Here is a 22,559-nt window from a genome sequence, read left to right on the forward strand (position 1 = left end):
GACCTCTCTGGTAGGCGCCCTACGGCGGGGGTGCTGCCGCGCGCTTCGGCGCGTCCTGGTTCTGTCACTAGCCCCACTGGGACCTCACAAGCGCTCAGCTGCCCAGTGCGCGCCTGGCGAAAGAGAAGTGGGAGACTACGGAGCAGCGTCTCCATTACTGACCGTTCTCTCGCCATTGTACCCACACAACTTGCTCTAAATGGGCAATTTATTAAGTATATTTTGTCCCTGGTCCCGCCGCAGGCCCCTGCCGGGCCGTCGCCCACAAGCTCCCATAGCCCGTGAGTCCTCTCAGCCGGGCGCGGTTCACCCTGCGGCGCCCACGTCTACCCCGGGCCCTTTCCGATTCCTCTTTAACCCTCAGCAGAGTCGTGGGCCTTCTCCAGTCAGCTTCTACAGCGCGCCTAGGAGACTGTGTCGTCTCCCACCAGACACGGGCGCCTCCCTGAGGGTCCTGCCTGCTGTGGGCTGCGGGCTCCCCTCAAGGAAGAAACCCGTGCTGTCTGCTGGCAACTCCATGATGTTGGGACACCCCAGCTCGGTGAGGATCCCTCCTCCCAGCAGCAAGTTCACTCTCCAACTGCCTTCACCATGTGAGCTGGCTGGGGCTAGGAAGCTGCTTCCGATTCCAGCCAGGCCACCGAATAAGACCAAGGTGAGGACCCAAGAAAAGCCCAGAGCAGTGATAGAGGAGGAGAGTCAGGTAGAGACCCAGGAGCAGGAGGACAAGAAAAGCCCCCTCTCTCCGCAAGACATCTGCATCCAGGGCCCTGGAGACCCAGAGAGACCTCAGTTCCTTCAGGTGCAGTCCGGGGCCCCTAGAGGGAAATGTTTATCCCAATTGCTTGACAGAAAATAACTTGACTGACAAGGCCCAGGTGTCTCCAGTGAGTTCCTGCTGGGAGGACCATGTTGTCCTCAGCTCACACAGGCCAGCTGGAGGGGTCCTTCCCCTTAAGAAGCCTGACCCATCTCCAACAGTGCTCCTTGATCCCGCCCGGGGCTGTTTCCTGCTGCCAGAGAAGGTGGCCCAGGAAGTGCAGGATAAAGACCACCTGCTCAGCTCCCCAGGCTTGCTGATGTTGGGGAAGAGCCTTCAGCTCTTGCATCAAGGAAATCTTTTCCACCCAGAGCTGCCAGCCACAGGTCCCGCAAAAGAAAATTGTCAGTTACAACTTCTGCCGCTGGCCTCTGCCTTGCAATTAATTGGTATGGGATAGAGCTGAGTTGCAGTTAGACCTTCCAGGAACAACTTTTACAGTCATATTTGATGAGTTCTGAGCAGAAGTTCTTATTCTGGAGTTTGGGAATTCTCTGGGGGATTCTTGGGTAGACTTCAGGGCATCTGTAAACCCTCTAAACATGTAATGTGTATGTAACATGTATGTTTATCTGCATTTTTCTGGGAAATGTGTTGATAAATTTCATTAGATTCCTTATGGGGTCTATGATCCCTAATCAGATGCTGAAGCTAAAAGTCAGACGCAGCCTGTGGCAAATAAAATACACAGCTGGCTCATGGTGAATGATGGGTGTGAGGCCGGAGGGGAAGGACAGTAAGAAACACCAGTCACATAATTTCGGCCTTCTCCTTCAAATCTACCACAGCCTGGAGGCTCACTCAAGGGAAATAGAGCTGGTTTCTCTTCTCCTGCCTACCACACAGACTTGCCAAGGAGCGGCAGTGCAGTAGCCAAACAGCAGGCGTGAGAGGAGAGAGCTCCTCCTGCTCCGTGACTGGATGCACAGCCAGTGGACAAAGGAGAATTCCCTTGCCCTGAGGGCTCTTCTGGTTGCCTGGGTACATGAAGATTTCTCTGTAGACTAAGATGTGGTGCATATCCACCACCATAGAGCTCACATACCTGACCCCATAGGGAGCACTGCTGTCCTAGAAGGCAGAAGGAGAAGAGACAAAATTCAGTGGCCTTCATGATTAGTCAGTACCTGCTCTGGGGTCACACATCCAGTTGGGGTGACCTCTACATTCCAGACCCCCTATCCTCCACCCACTAGTGTAGAAATTGAAAAGATTATACAATTGTGCATTTCATTCATTATGAGCCCCTCAAATGTCAACATGTGATTGGACTTATTAAATGTAGGACTACTTAAAGTAAGAGACAATATCCTGTAGCAATCTTAAGAGAGCAGCTAAACAAATAAAGAGAAAGAAAGAAAGGGAAAGGAAGAAAGAAAGAGAAAGAGAAAGAAAGAAAAAGAAAAGAAAGAGAGAAAGAAAAGAAAGAAAGAGAAAGAAAGAAAGAAAGTCTATATGAACAACCATTGTTTGGTAGCTCCTTGAAGCTCCTGCTTGAATCACTATGGTTCACAATAGTTTTAGCTTTCTGAGAAGCAGACTTCCTTAAATAATGACTACTCTTCTCTTACTGCATGCGGTGTTTATACGTGGCAAAATCTTAAACACCTTTAGCAATTATTTAAAGAAATAAAACAATTCATTTGTAAACCTCGATTTCACTACTCACACATGTAATAAAAAGGATTTGACCAGAGAGAAATAAGTTAAAGGTCATGATGTTCCTTAGAGTAGGTACAAAAGGTAAGTCATGACAATATGATTACATTGCTCCCTGAGGCAGATTTGGTTTTCCCCATTCAGTGATCCATCTATGATTTCTTTCTCTAATCTGATAATTCTCTGACAGCGCACAGGGAGACGGCAAATTCCTTAGGACAGCCATCAAGTGTTTTGTGTTCCAAAAATATCTGGGGTTAACCCAGCATGGTATCAGTCATGAGTAATGACAAGCAAAGTAAGCTTCAAAACTAGTACTTTAGCAAAATAACCTTTCCAGGCTTTAAAGACCTGAACACAAGCTAGACTGAGTAATGGATCAAGAACTGAGTAAATGCCAGTAAGATCAAATGTGAACTGATGTCCTCTCAAGGTGTTTTGGTTAGAAACTGTGTGTGTGTGTGTGTGTGTGTGTGTGTGTGTTTGTTACCAACAAATCATTAAAATAAGTTAAGATGGAAACCAAGCCTGGGAAATCTCTGAACAAAGCCAATGAGGCCTCCTAAGGGACCTCAACCTTCCTTGATTTGCAGACATAAGTGAAACCTAACTTGAAGTATTTCTTGTAAATGCCTACACAATACTACAGCACTTGGTCCCTGTAGGCTTATCGCACACTGAGTTATTCTTTTTTTGTTGTAATGTCTTGCCACTTCAACCAGACTGCAGCTTCCTGGAGATGGGACCATGTTCCTTATTTGCCAGTCACAGGTGTTGAGTAAATATCCTGCCTTTCCTCCTGTTATGATGGAAGTGGTGTCCAACTCCTACCTAAAGCCCATCCTCTTCTTGTCTTCTGATTCCTCCCCCTTCTGCCTCTCACAGACTCAGTGACATCCATCATCCCCCATCTCTTCTTTTCATGTACTTCAACTGAAGGGGTGGCCTGCCCCTCCACAACTTGTGGGTGTTTCTCGTCAAGTGGGATGAGAAACTGAGAAAAGAAATAAGACACAGAGACAAGTATAGAGAAAGAAAAGTGGGCCCAGCGGACCGGTGCTCAGCATACAGAGGACCCGCACCAGCACTGTTCTCTGAGTTCCCTCAGTATTTATTGATCACAGTCTCTACCATCTTGGAGAGGGGGATGTGGCAGGACTATAGGGTAATGGTGGGGAGAGGGTCAGCAGGAAAACATGTGAGCAAAGATCTCTGTATCATAAATAAGTCTAAGGAAAGGTGCCGTGCCTTGATGTGCATGTAGGCCAGATTTATGTTTGACTTTACACAAACATCTCGGTGCGTTAAGGAGCAGTATTGCCACCAGCATGTCTCACCTCCAGCCATAAGGCGGTTTTCTCCTATCTCAGTAAATAAACGTATGATCGGGTTTTACACCGAGACATTCCATTCCCAGGGACGAGCAGGAGACAGATGCCTTCCTCTTATCTCAACTGCAAAGAAGCCTTCCTCTTTTACTAATCCTCCTCAGCACAGACCTTTTACGGGTGTCGGGCTGGGGGACGGTCAGGTCTTTCCCTTCCCACAAGGCCATATCTCAGGCTATCTTATGGGGAGAAACCTTGGACAATACCTGGCTTTCCTAGGCAGAGGTCCCTGTGGCCTTCCGCAGTGTATTGTGTCCCTGGGTACTCGAGATTAGAGAATGGTGATGACTTTTACCAAGCATACTGCCTTTAAGCACTGTTTTTTAACAAAGCACATCCTGCACAGCTCTAAATCCATTAAACCTTGAGTCAACATAGCACATGTCTCTGCAAGCACAGGGTTGGGGCTAGGGTTACAGATTAACAGCATCTCAAGGGAGAAGAATTTCTCTTAGTATAGAACAAAATGGAGTCTCTTATGTCTACTTCTTTCTACGTAGACACAGTAACAGTCTGATCTCTCTTTCTTTTCCCCACATCAACTTCTCTTTCAGCCTCAGCCCATCAGCTCAACGATCTCCCATTTGATTAGCAATTCATCCAAAGTCCCCATATCAGACTCTAGTTCCATCCTGGGATCCCCCACTGTCACATTTCATAGAGGCGTGGAGGTGTACACATTCACCACCTCCACATCACCACCTCCCCCCATTCTTCTGCCCACTGCTCCCTGACTACCATCCCATCACTCCAGTGGAACACACTTCCCCCAAGGTCACCAATGCCCCCAAGTCACCATAGCCTATGGATACTATACTTAACTTCTAAGCAGCACTATCTACTATTGACTATGAGCTCCTTCTTGAAACACCATCTCTGGTTCCTGGAGAAGGGGTGAGTTGAACTGGCAAGCAGCATCCCAATCTTGCTACGGACATCTGGAACCCTGGCAGAAGGAGGCCCCTCAACCACCGCGGACACTTGAGTTGGCAGGGAAAGCTGCTTAGAGAAGGGGTAGGGGCAGAACTCCAGCCAGTGTGGAGCTCAGAGAGTTTGTTGCAGGAGCTTCTCTAGTGGAGCATGGCCAGGGACACCCATCCCCTGAGGTTCAACTTGCTCCTATAAGAGACTTAAGCCCTAGGAGAACTGTGGGACTTGAACTCTGCAAGGTGGTCCATGAGACAGGGCCAGCCCGACCTGAGCACCCCTCAGTCTCCTGGTCTCTCCTGGGGCCCCAGCCTGGCCACGCCTGTTTGCAATGCAGCCTTGGGTGCCCACAGAGGGTACCTCCTAGGGCCCCACATCATAGCTCCTGTGCTGGCAGACCATACCTGACCAGCAGAGAGCTCCAGCAGAGTAGCCTCACAGACATACCCCAGCCTGCTAATGCCCTCCCCTCATTGCAGCCTCCCCTGTGCTGCTTTGCCTGCACACACTTGCCCACAGCCACCCCCCATATGGCCTTGCCAGAGCATGTGTGTATGGGTAGACCTTGCCCCCACTAATGCCCCACCCCTGTGCCAAGCTACCACCAGCCTGAAACTAGGCATGGAGAATAATGAACACACATCCACCCTGAGTGGTCACTGCCACCCAGAGGAACACACACAGAGGACACACACGCTTCTGTACCTACCAGCACCCCACCCACATGCTAACACCATCACCAGTGCAAACACAGGTAAGACGCCAGCTGGGGTGCCCTTCCTCCTGACACCATGCTGCCTCTGCCACTGCTGTGAACACCTGCACAGAGGCCGGCAACCTAGCACCCACTAGCACCCCACCACAGTGGACAAGCATGCACCCCGCCACAGACCCACTGCCACTGCTGCTGGCACATGCAAACGAGGACAGATTCCACTGCCACCACCCTATGAAGCGCTTTGGCTGGCACCACCCATACAAGTGTTGTGACCAGCTATCTGGGAGAACCACCGTACCCCCAGCACAGTGGATTCCTAACCTCAAGGAGACAGGGAACAAAGTCAGCCCAGTAGAGGTCCAGAATTAGAGCATGCAGTCCAGAAGTTGGGAGCTGAGCTTTGATCCCCTAAAATCTTCCAGAAACAAAGCCAGTCTACTGAACCCACCTTGTACCACAATCAAACCCCCAAGGTTATCAAATAGGATAAAAGAAAAAAAAAAACCCATCCAAAGGACAGAACTTCAAAGACTGAAGGAACATCAGCCCACACAGATGAGAATGAATGCAAGAAAGCTGACAACTCAGAAAGCCTGTGTGCCTTCTTTCCGCCAGACGACTGCATTACCTCTCCAGCAAGGGTTCTGAACTGGGCTGAGATGACTGAAATGACAGAAATAGAATTCAGAATACAAACAGGAGTGAAGATCATCGAGATTAAGGACAATGTTGAAACCTAATCCAAGGATGCTAAGAATCACAATAAAACAATACAGGAGCTGACAGACTAAATAGCCAGTATGAAAAAGAACGTAATCAACCTGATAGAGCTGAAAAACAACTACGGGAATTTCATAATGCAATCGCAAGTATTAATAGCACAATAGATGAAGCTGAGGAAAGAATCTTAGAGCTTGAAGACTGGCTTTCTGAAATAACAGAGTCAGACAAGAATAAAGAAAAAAAGAATAAAAAGGAATGAAAAAAAACCTCTGAGAAATATGAGATTATGTAAAAAGACCCAATCTATGACTCATTAGTGTCTCTGAAAGAGATGGAGAGAATGGAAACAACTTGGAAAACATATTTCGGGTTATCACCCATGAGAACTTCACTAACTCAGCTAGAGAGGCCAATAGAAAATTCAGGAAATGCAGGGAACCCTAGTAAGATACTTCACAGGAAGATCATCCACAAGACACATAATCATCAGATTCTCCAAGCTTGAAATGAAAGAAAAAATGTTAAAAGCAGCTAGAGAGAAGGGTCAAGTCACCTACAAAGGGAAGCCCATCAAACTAACAATGGACCTCTCAGCAGAGGTCCATTTCCCATGAGTCACAGGGAATGATCAACATTCTTAAAAGAAACTCCAACTTTCATATGTAGCCAAAGACTTTCATATGTAGCCAAACTAAGTTTCGTCGGCAAAGGAGAATAAGATCCTTTGCAGAAAAGCAAATACTGAGGGAATTCATTACCACTAGACCTGTCATCTCTAGGAACTCTGATTTTATAGATCACATCTGGCATTGCACCAGGTGGAATTTGTGAAAAATGTAAGGAACTATTACTGCTAATAAGGCAAGCCTAATGCTCTAACAATTGTCAAAAACAAAAATGAGAACACAAAAAACAAAAATGAGAACACAAAATACCAAACCCCTGAAGAAGTGTTTTCTCATTCATTTCCTCCCTCCATCCCCCTTCCAGCAGATTCCTGAAAACAGCCTGATACATATTCCTCTTCCCTTCCAGATACAGAATTGTGTGTTCTTCATCTGGGCTTTTGTCCTGCCCATACCCAGCAGGCACACAGCCCATAAAGCAGGAAAAGGAACCAAGGTGAAGGAGGCAGAAACTCCGCAGCCAGCAAGGAGGAGGCGCTATCTCCCTGCAGGTTAGGCAGCTCTGAGCCCTGCAACCCCAGTGTGTGGGAGGTGAGGGTTCTTCCCCATTTGATTGTTTCCAAGCAGGGTCATGTTGTAGTTAACGGTATGGGTTGGCATCCAGAATGCTTGGGTTTGAATCCTGGCTCAGCCACTTACCTTGGATAAGTAATTGAACCCCTCTGTGCCTTATCTTCCCCATCTGTACCTGCCTCCAAGAGTTGTTATGAGAATAAAGGAGTTAATACTTGTAAAACACTTAAAACAGGGCTTACCACATATTAATCACCCAGTAAATGTTAACTATTATTATTATTAAATCCAACTCATAGTTACAATGAAGATCATTATATTATACTGTCCTCTAGTTGCATCCCTTGAAACCACACTACAGGCAAGAAATTACCAAGTCTTCGGGTATTTTAGTTAATTAGCACTTTATTGGATCCAAGATGAAACACCTTGGCCTGACTTAACAGTGAAGACTAAGGTGAGGATCCACAATTCTATTTTACCAGAAATCCTACTTCTAGGAATACCTTCTAAGGGAATTTTCAGATCAGCAAAGACGAGGTACAAAGGGGCTCACTGCAATATTTTTTTATGGAGTGAAAAGCTGGACACAGACTAAGTGTAGAACAACCTGAGAATGATTAAATATGTTATGGTACAGCAATGTGCTTTTGAAGAATTTTTAATAACTAGGAAATACTCATGAAGTAGATGTAAGTAGAAATGCAGGTTAAAAACTGTATTTATAAGTGGATTACATTTGATAACTATGTAAGCACATTTGCAAGAAAACAAAACCAGAGAGATGTATGATGATGTTCACAGTGGGGTTACTGAGAGTGAAGAAACTTACACATGGTTTTTGTTTACATTTTATTTTTTGGTGCCTTCCACGTGTTACACATGAACAAACACAATTCTTATATTTGGAGAAAATGTTAAGTCATGAAACCAAAACATTTAAATACAGAAAGAATCTTTCAGAAGACACACAGTGAACTACCAGGAACTAGAGATAGAACTTATATCCCTAAATTCCTAGTTTTTAAGCCCAGAATGACTCCACATAACAGACGGAGGTGTTGCTACTCTTCAACTTACCTTTGCTCTGGAAGGGAAAGCTGTGAGAAATCTCTCAGTTAAGGATAGATAGATAGATAGATAGATAGATAGATAGATAGATAGATAGATAGATAGGAAGGAGGATGGATAGATAGATAGACAGGAGGGAGGGAGGGATGAAGGGATATAAGAATGGGTGGATGGATGGACAGATGGATAACTATAGATGGGCATAACTTGAGGGAGGAGAGCAAGAGCCTCTGAAGGTGCAAGATACAATTTGGCCTTGACTAATCACGGCCATTCATTTTCACAACACTGGGGAGATGTTGGCTCCTTGGCCCACATATGCTTATTAAGAGAGTGTTCTGAGAAAGCCACAGTTTTAGCAGACAAAGCCCAGGAAAGTTTCACCAGAGAGTTCTTCACCACAGCAATGCTCTGCTCATTCCTCTCATTAATTTAATAAACAAGGGAATTTTGCAAGAGTTTTAATGGAATATAATTACAGCCCTGATTTGGCTCCTTCTGGCTTCTTTTTGTTTTCTAATATTAAAAAACCTTTAAAGGGCATCCATTTTTCTTGAGCAAATAACATACAAAAGACTGCCTTGGCAGGGTTAAATTCCCAGGACCTTGGGTTTAGGGTTGGACTAAATGGCTGGTATAAACCCTTACAAAAGTGTCTTGAGCTCAATGGAGCTTATGTTGAGAAATAAATTTTGTATTTTTTATTTTTATCTTTTAATTTCATTTTTTTCCATGAACTTTTTGAAGTTCTCTTGTGTAATTATTCCTTCGAAAAGCAAATGCAACTGAGTGAGTGAATCTGTAGGTTGGAGCTTAGATTAAACAAATGACTTAAGAAAGGTTCTGGCCTGAGCTCTGAATTTTGCAAGTGTGATCCCTAACTTTTGTTACAAACAATTTCTCCTGGAACAACTTAAATGTAAAGGGAAGTATTATCTTTAGAACGTAAATTTTAGCTATAAAAGATACTGATTGCTTATGAAGAAAAGCAGAGTCTGCCATTCTCATACTGACCAGAGCTATGAACAGTGGCTCCAACCTCTTTCAGCAAGGCCTCCTGAAGCCACCACCCAAACAGGACCCCATGGAGACAACACTCTCCCTCCGACCCACCTGGGCTTTCTTCACTCACCTCAGGGAATTTCTTTTTCTGCATAAATTCGGTGGCGGCCCTGTCAAAATACTTATCATTGCCCTCATTCAGGCTGTAAATCTTTCCTTTCTTACTAATCTTGACATCTTTTTCCACCAGTACAAATTCACCAAGAGCCTAGAGAGATGAAGAGAGATGCCAGGAAGAAGAGAGACACCAGGAAACAGAAGCCCACAGAATCATGAGAAGATGGGGGCCTGCTGGCAGACCTGGGGCCTAGCTGTGGTCACTCTGGAGCCTGCCCCGTGGTGTTTTTATGAGTGGTGGAAAGAACAGTGACAATGTGGAGCCCACAAAGGAAGCTCAAGCAGTAACATAGCAAGAGGGAAGACAATTCAAAGGGAAGAGGCCCATGGTCTTCTTTCTTTTTCTTTGTGATTTCTACTGTCAGGGAGGCTCCTTATTTATAAAGAACATGACTGTGTTTATCTCCCAAGTTCTCAGCCCCAGATTAATGTTTTCAGAAAGACTTGGGCCATCAACAGTTAGAGGAGAAGTTGCACTGATGTGTGAGGGATGCATTTTGACAATTTGTGGTCCAGTTATTTTGTTTATGTTAATGATTCAATCTCAGAAACCATTAAAAGTTTCTGGTATCCCAACTACTCTTACCTGGGGAAAAGAGGAGGTTCTTTCAATTGGAAACTGTGTTCACCTAGCATAAAGAAAAAGTTGGCAAAATCTAAAGGAATTCTCAGACTTATTAATAAAATTGTGCCCAGTCCCTCTTATAGCCACCATGGTCAATACCTGCAGGGCATCCCTCAGACACCCCTTTATCTAGTTCTGGGGACATCAGTCACTAAAACTGTGATCAGCTCACACACAGACAACACCTTAAATGCTGATGTCTCTCTAAGTCACTAGGGGTAAAGTCAGGGCCTGAAACCAGATTCATTTTGATTAATGTTCAAGATTTTGAGAAAGTGAGAAACTCCAAAATGACAGCTTACAGCTAACAGCTAGCCCAGAGGTTCCCAAGGAACATCAGAGATATTCCCAGAATATAAAGAAGGAAGGCCATGCTGTCCATGTCTGAAATAAGATGGTGACTAGGAGACTCAACAACTACACATTCCTCTCTTCTGCTAACAAGACTGACAACTGCTTCTTTACCAACGACTTCACTTTAATCTCCCTGGCTCCTAACTAAAAATTATTAAGATAACTAATCATTAATTGCATCCACTTCCAGGCAATATCCAATCCAGACTGACCCTCTGTTCCTCAAACCCTCTTTAGAATCACCAAGCAAAACCCCATGGTTCCTCTGCAGTGCACTCCCCCGCCCAGTAAATCAAACTTCTTTTTATTACAGGCATGCATGTGATGGTTTTTGTCTCATGAGCTTTAACTCTCTGTGGGCATCTGTTGCTTTGGAGCAGACTAGCCTTCAGTTCCACTTCTGAAAAGTGCCCTGACATCCCTTAAAGAGTGGGATGTCAGTCTAGAAAGATCCGTATCTGGGCCTCTTCTAGACCAAGGCCAGGCACGTGCCTTAGCTTAAAAATTATATACCCCTCCATGGGATTTCAAACCTGAGAGAGAGGCACAGCACTGGAGTTGGTGTCCAGGACAGAGTGGCCGTGTTGTAGGACTACTGCCGTGCTTTCTGCTTCCTGGTCTTCTAGCCCTGCCCGTTCCTAGCCAAGGTCCTCTGCTTTCCCAATGAAAGGAGAAAAGTTCCCTTATCCCCATCACAGGGCATGTGATGGGGGTGTGGCTTGCTGTTTCCGAGCCTCGCCGCTCAAACCTCTAGGGGGAGCATGCAGACAGGCAGGCTGTGGGGCTCCGACCCCATGACAGCATCTAGGTGTGCATGTTTACAGCTGAAGCGCCAGCGGGCGCGTGTTACAGAGTGCTCTTTCAGTTTAGCCATCCGTCCATAGGCGGCTTGCATTAGTCAGCTCAATTATACGCCCTGCCTTATCTTCTGCTATCCACAGGTCAATGGCCTGATGGCAGATGCCAGTGTGTTCTTCCACCGGCGTGTTCCTCTTGAAGTCCAGCCGCTTGTGTGCGTGCCTGCCAGGGTCTCGGGGTTTTTATAGGCACAGGATGGGGGCAGGCCAGGGTGGTCTTGGGAAATACAACATTTGGGCACTGAAACAGAAATGCCTGTCCTAACCTAGGTCCGTGGGCACAGGCCTGGGGGTGGAGCCCTCACCAAGGACCCTGCCCTTTTCCTCCCAGCACTTCCCTGCCCCCTTCTCGTATCACCATCAATGCAGTAACTCCTTTCACTTAATTGAGCTGGGATCGATTTTGCTCTTGCTTTTCAGCAAAGAGCATGGAGATGCACAGCTGTCATTTAAACAGCGGCACTCACTCTTCACCTGAACAGAGGAGCTCATTCTGCATCAGGGTGGGTGAAAACGCCTTGGGTTGATCCACTCCTGGGTCTGGGGCAGGGACTCTCAGGCCCCTGGAATGTTGTTTCCACAATTTTATTAACCTGGAAAATATGCCCCTTTGTTCTGATTGTGTGGTCACCAACAACCGCTGATTTTTAATATGAGCTCTCATACACTCGGATAAGAGGGTCCCTGATGATCAGGCACCAGATCCTTGTCACTGAGAAACAAAGGATCTGTAAATGAATGCTTTGACATTGAGCTTTATCCCACAATGGGGAGTTGGTTAACAGGAGGTGGTCTCTCTGTGCCTGAACAATATGTGTGTTCTGACAAAATCAAATCATCAGGTCTGCAAACCCACAGACCTCACAGGCTGAGTTTGACCCACTGGGGAATGCTGCCTCCATCACTGCTGACTGCCCTCCACAGCATTTCTATCTGTGACAACTGCCACAAGCTATCTCCACTGGACATCAACATCCCAAACAGGCACTAAGCTTTGTGCACTGGGTCTTTGCTCAAATATCCTTTATAGTAGAGTGATGTGATCCAAAGGAGTTTCAGGATAATACACAGAAATCAGGAAGGATTATGCTATGGTTCATCTCTTCCTTCTGTCATGCTGACAAGCTCTCGTGCCCACCTGTGTCCAGACTGGGCCCTGCTGTCGTGACTGAGGGCAGAAAGCAGAGGCTCTGTCTGTGCCTCGGAATCCTTGAGTTGAGTACCTGAGTCAAAGCACCTCCTGTTGCCTTTAGAACTGCTCAGAATGTTCTTGGAGATATTTTACTTGTACTCAAGAGCAGTTGTTTTTGAAATTCGGTCTGGTTTAGTAGTTAAAGCACAGATTGCTGGAGTGTGACTCCTGACACTACCAGTCACTAGCTTGACCTCAGGCAAGTTACTCACCCTCTATGTGCCTCATTTTCCCCATCTGAAAATGGGAATAATAGTAGGACCTACCTCACAGGGCTGCTGTGATGTTTAAATGCATTAATAGATGTAAATTCCCTAGGACAGGTACCTACATTCCTACAACTTATTAACAATTATGTTAGCTGTTACTCTACAGCAACTGTAGAAAGGGCAATTTATTGTCTGAGAGTAACATGTGTAAGCCATAGAGTTTCTGAGGGTTTGCCAGCTTCTTTGAAAATAAAGGGAAACTGTGGCATTAGCAAACTGACACAGCAGTGGGCCTTGGTCTAATGGGTTTATAGGTGAAAAGATTCTATTTGAAAAGTTTCTGGATTTCCATACTGCAAACACTGTTTTGTTAACTCTGTTTCATTTTGAAATTTGCAATCCCCCTCTCTCCACATACAAACTGACATGTGAACTCCACAAGGGCTGGCATGTGTGTTTGATCAATGTTGTATCTCCACCGCCTGAAATGGTGCTTTGGGATATAGTAGATGCTCAATAACATCTGTAAATCTAAATGAAATTTAAATACTGACCTTTCATCTAAGTGAACACAAGGGGTTTTGAAGTCATCATTGGTCAACATTATCTGAGTTTTCACAAGACCTCAGTGTAGTTGGCAAAGCATTTCACAAGTGATAAACAAGGCATCCAGCATTTAAAAGCAAAACTCACAGAGCATTCTACAGGATGATGCTGCTCTAAAGAATTCATGCTTCTGTCTGGAAATTCGCAGCATTATGATTCTTAAATCATGGAGTTCTCATAAACCAAAGAGATCGAGTGCATTTTTGAAAAATGAACTCCTTAAGGACAGGCTTGAGTTGATGCAACTGATTCTGCAGGGCACGCCTACCCCAGGTTCCCTCACTGGGACAGAGGCCCTTCATGGTTTCTGATGATGGTGTTGGCTCCTGAAACTAGGTTTTCAGGCTCTCTGGCCCCAAAAACAAGTGTTAGGAATGACCAGGAAATTATCCCAGGGGACTAGCATTAAAGCACAGAGGCCCATCAAGTCCCCAAGCCCAGAAGCTGCCATATTCTGTACCTACCAAGTCAAGCATGAAGAGGTCCACCCCTTGCCCTGTGGAGAGAGCCACCAGGGTTGTGCTACTGTACAGTGTATAATCTATGGTCACAATGTTGCGGCGAGGCTGCAGGGCATCCCTTTCAGAAGGCTTGTCCTCCGAGGTCTGTGGAAGAAAGGAGAGAAACACGGTGTGCTATTGTCTCTGGAAAGAACCCTTTGTCAGAGGCCTGGGATTCAGATCTCCTTGAACCACTGAAGAAAGTGCAGTTCTTAGAATTTTAAGCTGCCACAAATCTATCCAGAGGAAATGAGTTGCCACATTACCGACAATTCTAGCTGAGCCATGGCAAAGGCCATTTTTGGATTTCTTCCTATTTTCCAAACGCATGTGTCTGCAGCCTGCCAAGAAAAGCACTCCCAGATGCTAAAACCATAAGCTGCGCTCCTGAGCCAGGATAGTCACAACTCAGATCACTGAGCGGAGTGTGCAGCGTCTCACTCTGCACACTCAACAGCCCTCTGAGGCACATAGCACTGTCACCTTCATGGCTCAGTTGGAGAACTCTGAGAAAAAAACAACCTGAGATGAACAATCTACTGCAGTTGGAGCAGCTGCACAACTCACTCAATAGCAGGAAGCCCTGACTCTGCTTTCTCTCTGACTCTGTGGATGCTCCTTCTCATTTGCTTCTCTTCCCCACAGCTCCTCTTCCTCTGGTTCTTTAAATCTTGGTCTTCTTTCTAGTTTTTCTCTAGCCTTTGGTGCATCCAGCCAGTGCAAATGGTTCTTCCTCACCCCCTTATCCAAAATTAGAACTCTTAGCTGCTACGTTTATATTGAGTCATGCCTCCCACCACACACACACACATACACACACACACACACACACACACACACACACACTCTTGATGGGGTAGGAGAGAGAGTCCTGACCTAGAATGGCCCAATCAGCCTCTCTCCTCCAGATATCTAGAATTAGAGGACATTCTGGTGATGTAGAGTTAGAAGCCTTGTAAATCTGAATGGTCTCACCCCTATGCTCTGACCTCATGATTTGGTCTTCCAGGTGCTTGATGCCATGAGCATTCAGGGCTAATTCTTTGAAGCTCCCAACACATTTTCATTCTTGAGTTTAGTGTCTGACTTTCAAGCTACATTGTAAGCAACCTGAAGGGAGGTACCCACTCCGTCTTGTTCATGTCTGTTTTCCCACCATGTAACACAATCTGGGCCATGATCGTTGCATTTAATTAATACAGACAAACACACAGATACATATATATGCAAGTTTATACACACACATAAATATATGCATGCATACATGTAGTGGTTTTCAGCATAAGAATCCTACACACGTTTTTTAGATTTATATAATACTATTTCATTTTTTAAGTGATTAAAGTACATATTTTAAATTTAATTATTATTATGAATTAGTTTATTGCTAATATATAGAAATCCAGTTGGTTTTGTATGTTGATCTTGTGTCCTGTGACTTTGCTGAACTCACTCATTCTAGGGAGTGTTTTGGTTTTTTGTAAGTTCCTTGGGATTTCCTACACAGGTCATCATGGCATCTTCAAAGAACGACAATGTTATTACCTGCTTTCCAATCTGTTTCCCTTTCATTATTTTCTTTGCCTTAGTGTGCTGACTACGACTTCCAGGGTTACATATGTTGAGTAACAGTAGTGAGGGAGGACATCCTTGCCTTGCTCCTGATCTTAGAGGATAAGCATTCACTCTTTCATCATTAAATAATAATGCTAGCTATAAATTTTTGTAGATGTACTTGATAGGGTTGAGGTAAGCTCCTCCTCTATTTCTTGTTTTCTAAGACTTTCTTTTTTTCAGAGACAGGGTCTTACTCTGTTGCTTTGCCTGGAGTGCAGGGGTGTGATCATGGCTCGCTGCAGCCTCCAACTCCCAGGCTCAAGCGATCCTCCCATCTCAGCCTCCCAAGTAGCTGGGACCATAGGCATGCACCACTACCCACCTCTCCAACTAATTTTTTTTGGGGGGGTGGGGATGGAGTCTTGCTCTGTCACCCAGGCTGGAGTGCAGTCACGCGATCTCGACTCACTGCAACCTCTGCCTCCTGGGTTCAAGTGATTCTCCTGCCTCAGCCTCCCAAGTAGCTGGGACGATAGGCGTGTGCCACCACACCCAGCTAATTTTTTGTATTTTTAGTACAGACGGGGTTTCCCTGTGTTAGCCAGGATAGTCTCAATCTTCTGATCTCGTGATCCACCCGCCTCAGTCTCCCAAAGTGCTGGGATTACAGGTGTGAGCCACTGCACCCAGCTAATTTTATTTTTTTTTTAGATAGGGTCTTTTTACGTTGCACAGGCTGGTCCCAAACTTCTGGCCTCGAGTGATCCTCCCACTTCAGTGAGTTTCTTTTTTAAGTCATGAATGAGTTTTGAATTTGTTCAAGTGGTTTTTCTCCATCAATTGATATAATTATATGATTTTTCTTCTTTAGCCTGTTGATATGGTGGATTACACTGACTGATTTTGAATACCGGACCAGCCTTCTATTACCAGAATAAATCCCACTCAGTCATGGTGTATAATTTGTTTTGTGTGTTGTTGAATTCTACTTGTCAATACTTTGTTAAGGGTTTTTTCATTTATTGATGAGGGATATTGGTCTCTGGTATTCTTTTTTTTTTTTTTTTTTTGAGATGGAGTCTTGCTCTGTTGTCGGGTTGGTGTGCAGTGGCACGGTCTCGACTCACTGCAACCTCCACCTCCTGGGTTCAAGCGATTTTCCTGCCTCAGCCTCCCAAGTAGCTAGGATTACAGGCACTCACCACCACGCCCAGCTAATTTTTGCATTGTTAGTAGAGATGGTTTCACCATATTGGCCAGGCTGGTCTTGAATTCCTGCTCTTGTGATCCACCCGCCTCGGCCTCCCAAGGTGCTGGGAATACAGGCGTGAGCCACCGCACCCGGCCGGTCTGTAGTATTCTTTTGTTTTTGTTTTTTTGGAACTATTGTTACCAAAACACCAGGGGTTTGGTCTAGGCCTTGCTGCTTACCACACAAAAAGCCAATCACTAAGACAATAAGTATTGCAAAGGAAGAAGGCTTTAATTGGGTGCTGCAGCCAAGAAGATGGGGGAGCTCAGTTTCAAATCCATCTCCCTGACAGACTAAAACTATAGGTTTATATAACAGAGAAGAAATGTGACAGTGTGCAAGAATACAGGAACTAGAGAGGGGAAAGGAAGCAATCATGAGGAATGAGGGCTCCAGGCTTCTCATTGTCAGGATGTGGTGATCTGGTGACTTTCAGTTCTCTAATACTTTTTGAGAGGTCTGAAGTTCCTTTCCTGAGGAAGGAATTCATATAAAACAAATGTAAGCTTCAAGCTTTAAGAACAGAAAGGTCAATTTCTATGTTTATCCAAAAGAACAGTCTATGAGATTATTAGGTCAGTTTTACTATCATTGTCTGGTTTTTGTATCAGAGTAATGCTGACTTTATAAAATGAATTGAAAAATATCCCTTCCTCTTCTCTTTTGTGGAAGAGATTGAATAACCTTTGAACATTTTGTATAATTTTCTAGTGAAACCATCCGGGCCTGGAGATTTCTTTTTTGAATTCTATTTTCTAATAGTTCAGCCCTGAAATTAGCCTTTCAAATTATCTATTTTATATTGGGTGAGTTAGAGTACTGTGCTTTTTGAGAAGTTAGTCCATTTCATCTAAGTTATCAAGTTTATGTGTGTAGAGTTGTTTATAATATTCCCTTACTATCCTTTTGATGGCTCCTAACTTTTTGAAAAACAAAACAACCTGAGATTAACAATCTAGGTCATAAATACATGATTCTCTGATTGTTTTCCCAACAGAAATTCCAAATAATTAAATTACTGGGTAAAAAAATCTTTTTATACATATTGAAGTTTTCTTCCAGAAAGGTTGCATAAATTTATACTTTTACCTTCAGTGATAAGAGGGTTCTTTTTAATTTATTCTGGCAAACACAAGACAGTATTGTCTTTTCAACTTCATCAATTTGGTGGGAAAAAAAGACCTCTTTTTTGTTTTAATTTCTATTTTTATAAGTGAGGTAAACTTTTTATGAGTTTATTGATGATTTTTATTTTGTAGGTTGTATATTTCATGTCTTTTATTTTTCTATCAACATATCCATCTTCTTGTTTACTTATTTATTTATTTTGTTTGTTTGTTTTGAGATGGAGTTTTGATCTTGTTGCCCAGGCTGGAGTGCAGTGGTGTGATCTTGGTTCACTGCAACTTCTGCCTCCCAGGTTTGAGCAGTTGTTCCTGCCTCAGCCTTCTGAGTAGCTGGGATTACAGGCGCCCATCACCATGCCTGGCTAATTTTTGTAATTTTTTTTTTCTTTTTGAGACAGAGTCTCACTCTGTTGCCCAGGCTGGAGTGCAATGCTGCCGTCTCACTCACTGCAACTTCCGCCTCCCAGGGTTCAAGCAATTCTCATACTTCAGCCTCCTGAGTAGCTGGGATTACAGGCGTCCTCCACCACACCTGGCTAATTTTTGTATTTTTAGTAGAGACAGGGTTTCGCCATGTTGGCCAGGCTGGTCTCGAACTCCTGAACTCAGGTGATCCGCCCACCTTGACCTCCCAAAGTGCTGAGATTACAGATATGAGCCACCACACCCGGCCTATATTCATATTTCTATTCACAATATCTCCTACACAGTGTTTTCCTATTCTAAGGGGAGAAATCAGGCAGATGGCAGAAGACACAGGTCAGATCTCGGGAAGAGTTTCTATGGCCTCCAAACAAGCATTTATTGATTATAGACTTAGGGGTGGATATTACGAATGTGGGGAGATGTCCCACAAGGTTAGCTCCTGTGCTATCTAATACACCAAGCAGCTTGTCCATAACTTAGTTTAAATATATCCGTCAGGCTCCATGCCCACTTGCTGTAAAAGCAAGATTACTGAGTTAATCTTAGATTTTAAAATGGAAAACTGGGCCTCACAAAAGCAGTTGGAAAAGTTACCTGGAGATTGTTTCTAAGGCAGTCCCCAACTGTACCAAGCAAAGGACAATATGTACAAAGTCAGAGCTTCATTAACTCTTGATGATTGATTCATTCACTTACTTAATGCAAGACTTCAGGGGGCAGTAAGATGACTTTTTTGGATTGGTCTAATCAGATCCTCATTTCTTTTCCCTTCCCAGATTTTTGAAACATGAACCCTTCACTCTTCCTGGCTGCCTATTGCCTCAGCTGCTGTAACACGTGACCACAGTTTAGATGAACAATGGACCAAGTGGAAGGCAAAGCACAAGAGATTATATGGCATGGTTGGTGGCATCTGAAACTGTCCAGGGGAACCCCAGAGAGATGGACCTTGCTATTGGGATCATACGGCCAGAAAGTAGCTTCTAGAGGCCAGCTCTTACCAATAACCTAATGCAATAACTTAATAGCACCGATTATGAGCATGATATGGGCATACACCCTTGTTGTGTCTCAGCTTGGAGAACATCTCCCAGAGGTGTCAAGCCTTCCCCTGCCATGGTTACTCTTACATCTCTGTCTGAAGATTCACTTGGTTAGCATAGGCTGGGTTTTAATTAGAAATAAAGAGCATCAGTTACATGTTTGCCTTTAGAATGGAGAAGGATGGAGGAGAGCAATGTGGGAGAAGAACATGAAGATGATTGAGCAGCACAATCAGGAATACAGCCAAGGGAAACACAGCTTCACAGCAGCCATGAATGCCTTTGGAGATATGGTGATGTGGACTACTGAACTCTGTGCTTCCTCTCCTCAGTTTTTACCAAATCAATCTCTTGCTTTTTAACATTTTATTTACTTTTCCTTGAAGACTAATTAAGAATTCAGGCAGGTGATGAATGGTTTTCAATACCAGAAGCACAGGAAGGGGAAAGAGTTCCAGGAACGTCTGCTTCTTGAGATCCCCACATCTGTGGAATGGAGAAAGAAAGGCTATGTGAGTCCTGTGAAGGATTAGGTGAGACTGTGTTAGGTTCAGACCTCCCATCACCCCAGGAAAGCCAAGAAGCAATTGACATTTCTGCTATGCTAGACTGTGCTGCAACATGCAGTTCACTTTTTAAAGGAGTATTTAGATATATGAGCTGTTGTTAAAAGTCTTGCTGTGTGTGTGTGTGTGTGTGTATCAGCTTTTTTATTCTCTTTTCAGGGTCAGTGTAGCTCCTGTTGGGCTTTTAGTACAACTGGTATGCTGGAAGGGCAGATGTTCTGGAAAACAGGAAAATTTATCTCACTGAGTGAGCAGAATCTGGTAGCTCTGGGCCTCAAGGCAATGAGGGCTGCAATGGTGGCTTCATGGATACTTCCTTCCGGTATGTTCAGGAGAACAGAGGCCTGGACTCTGAGGCCTCCTATCCATATGAAGGAAAGGTAAATGGAGCTCCTTTTCTTGCTGCCATTCCTGCTTTGTTTTACTAGGACACTTTCAGAGATAACAGACACTTTTCAGAATTCCCATTTTAGATGGTGAAATCTCTATCTGCAAACTGTCAGTATTGTCATTATAAATTATAGCCTTTGCACAGTTCTGTGATTACATGGTTAACATGCAACTATTCTTGTTTCTATGTAACATGGAGAATATACAAACCATCCTACATATAATACATGTCTCCATTGTGAAAAATGTCTTATGGAAAGTAAACCTAGGGGTCTCACTGAAGAGAACTGAGCTAATTTTCAGTTTCAAATTAACTATTAATAATTACATTTCACTTCCTTGGATGATTTGTAAGAGTGTTGACTTGGAAATTCTATGCGTCCAAACTGCTGAGTGTTGTGGTTCTGACTCATGTTCCCCAGGAGAAGGATGGTAGTAATCAAGTCTCCTCCCTCTTTACCTTTAAAAGGTTAAAACCTGTAGGTACAATCCCAAGTATTCTATTGCTAATGACACTGGCTTTGTGGACATCCCTTCATGGGAGAAGGACCTGGAGAAGGCAGTGGCAACTGTGGGGCCCATCTCTGTTGCTGTTGATGCAAGCCATGTCTCCTTCCAGTTCTATAAAAAAGGTAAGCATCTTTCTTCATAGAAATTATTGCAGAAAAAAAGTAAACCACCATGACATACCAGCATGATGGACTGTATACACACAATAATCATACCTAATGCTTCCATTTGATATTACATTGAACGTATCTCCATGAATACATGTACTTCATAACTTTTTATAAATAGCTATGTTATGTATAGTATAGTTTAATTTACTTAAATATTCTCTAATTGTTGTATTCTTAGAATTTTTCCAAAGTTTTTTTTGTGATTAAATCTGAAAAGAGCTTTTTGATTCAAGGATTTTGGTGTTCTGTGCTATTTTTAAGATTGGTATTCTAGAGTAGAATTACAAGCTTAAAATGAGTGGTCTTTTATGCCTGTAAGAAAGATTTTTTATGAACGACTTATGCTAATTTCTATTTCTGCTAGTTGTGGACGAGAGCCTAATTCCCTAGCCTTGATAACAATAGATCTTGTTAAGCCCGATCTGGACTGTGTGCCATTTCACTGATTTTAGAGTTGCCTCCCTCCCTGTGGGTGACAGGGTGGGTTACTGTCAGGTGTCCTCGGGAACTTCTCACCCAGCCTTCATTTTATTCTCTCAGGAATTTATTTTGAGCCACGCTGTGACTCTGAAGGCCTGGATCATGCTATGCTGGTGGTTGGCTACGGCTATGAAGGAGCAGACTCGGATAACAAATATTGGCTGGTGAAGAACAGGTATAAATTGCCAGAAAGACTTATAGTTGAAATTCAAAAGGGAATCCTTTTTTGCAATCAATGTTTACATACCACAAGCCCTTAATCACATTTCTGAAATCCCAGAAGTCTTCATCCCCCTTAGGCAGAACACAGAATATTAATGATTGATTGTAACATCTAGATACTGTCACAAGCATGCTGGGGATATTAATATAGTATTTGTCCCATTGCATGTCTAAATTCTGAACGTTTTCTTAATTCTGAAGCATATCTGGCTGGAAAGACATCCTATCCTTTTTCTGTTTCTGATTTTGCAGTTCTGTGAAAAGTCACAGTTTTGGGTCTGGGATCGAAGTGATATGCAGGTTTTGACTCAAGAATTTATAAGGGATGAACAGGAACATCAGCATCTCCTGTTTCTTTATGTTAAGCCTGTGGCTTCTGGCACACTGTTTAAGTTAATAACCCAACGTGCTTTATCCTGCCTCTGAAATGGAAAACCTGCTCTCCTTTCAGCTGGGGTAAAAACTGGGGCATGGATGGCTACGTAAAGATGGCCAAAGACCGGAGGAACAACTGTGGAATCACCACAGCAGCCAGCTACCCAACTGTGTGAGCTGTTGGATGGTGATGAGGAAGGACTCGACTGAGGATGGCACATCCAGAGGAAGACTTGATCTTCAATCTACCAGCCCCTGCTGTGTGAAATGCACACTTCAATCATTGAAGATCCAGGTGTGATTGGAATTCTGTGATATTTTCACACTAGTAAATATTACCTCTATTTTAATTACTGCTATAAACATGTTTGTATTATTGATTTACTTACTTTGTATTTTCATTTTAAAAGGATA

General features: G+C 44.0%; 1 protein-coding gene and 1 pseudogene across 1 annotated transcript; both read left to right on the plus strand.

Moving 5' to 3' along the window:
• On the plus strand, positions 1 to 10,382 carry LOC134759756 (nuclear pore-associated protein 1-like). Its single transcript, XM_063714122.1, has 3 exons — positions 1 to 655; positions 7,271 to 7,412; positions 9,758 to 10,382. Exons 1-3 carry the CDS (start codon positions 200 to 202, stop codon positions 9,841 to 9,843), a joined length of 684 nt encoding a protein of 227 aa, XP_063570192.1. The 5' UTR covers positions 1 to 199; the 3' UTR covers positions 9,844 to 10,382.
• Positions 10,383 to 19,176: 8,794 nt separating this feature from the next.
• On the plus strand, positions 19,177 to 22,321 carry LOC100452982 (procathepsin L-like; annotated as a pseudogene).
• The last annotated feature ends 238 nt before the right edge of the window (positions 22,322 to 22,559 follow it).

The sequence above is a fragment of the Pongo abelii genome, chromosome 13 (assembly GCF_028885655.2).
Source record: "Pongo abelii isolate AG06213 chromosome 13, NHGRI_mPonAbe1-v2.0_pri, whole genome shotgun sequence".
NCBI lineage: Eukaryota > Metazoa > Chordata > Mammalia > Primates > Hominidae > Pongo > Pongo abelii.

Excerpts from the sequence above, each read along its gene's own strand:
- LOC134759756 (XM_063714122.1), top strand. The coding sequence starts at position 200 with ATGGGCAATTTATTAAGTATATTTTGTCCCTGGTCCCGCCGCAGGCCC. Across the intron at positions 656-7,270 it reads GGCCACCGAATAAGACCAAG|ATACAGAATTGTGTGTTCTT; the intron begins GTGAGGACCCAA and ends CTTCCCTTCCAG. Across the intron at positions 7,413-9,757 it reads GAGGCGCTATCTCCCTGCAG|TACAAATTCACCAAGAGCCT; the intron begins GTTAGGCAGCTC and ends TTTTTCCACCAG.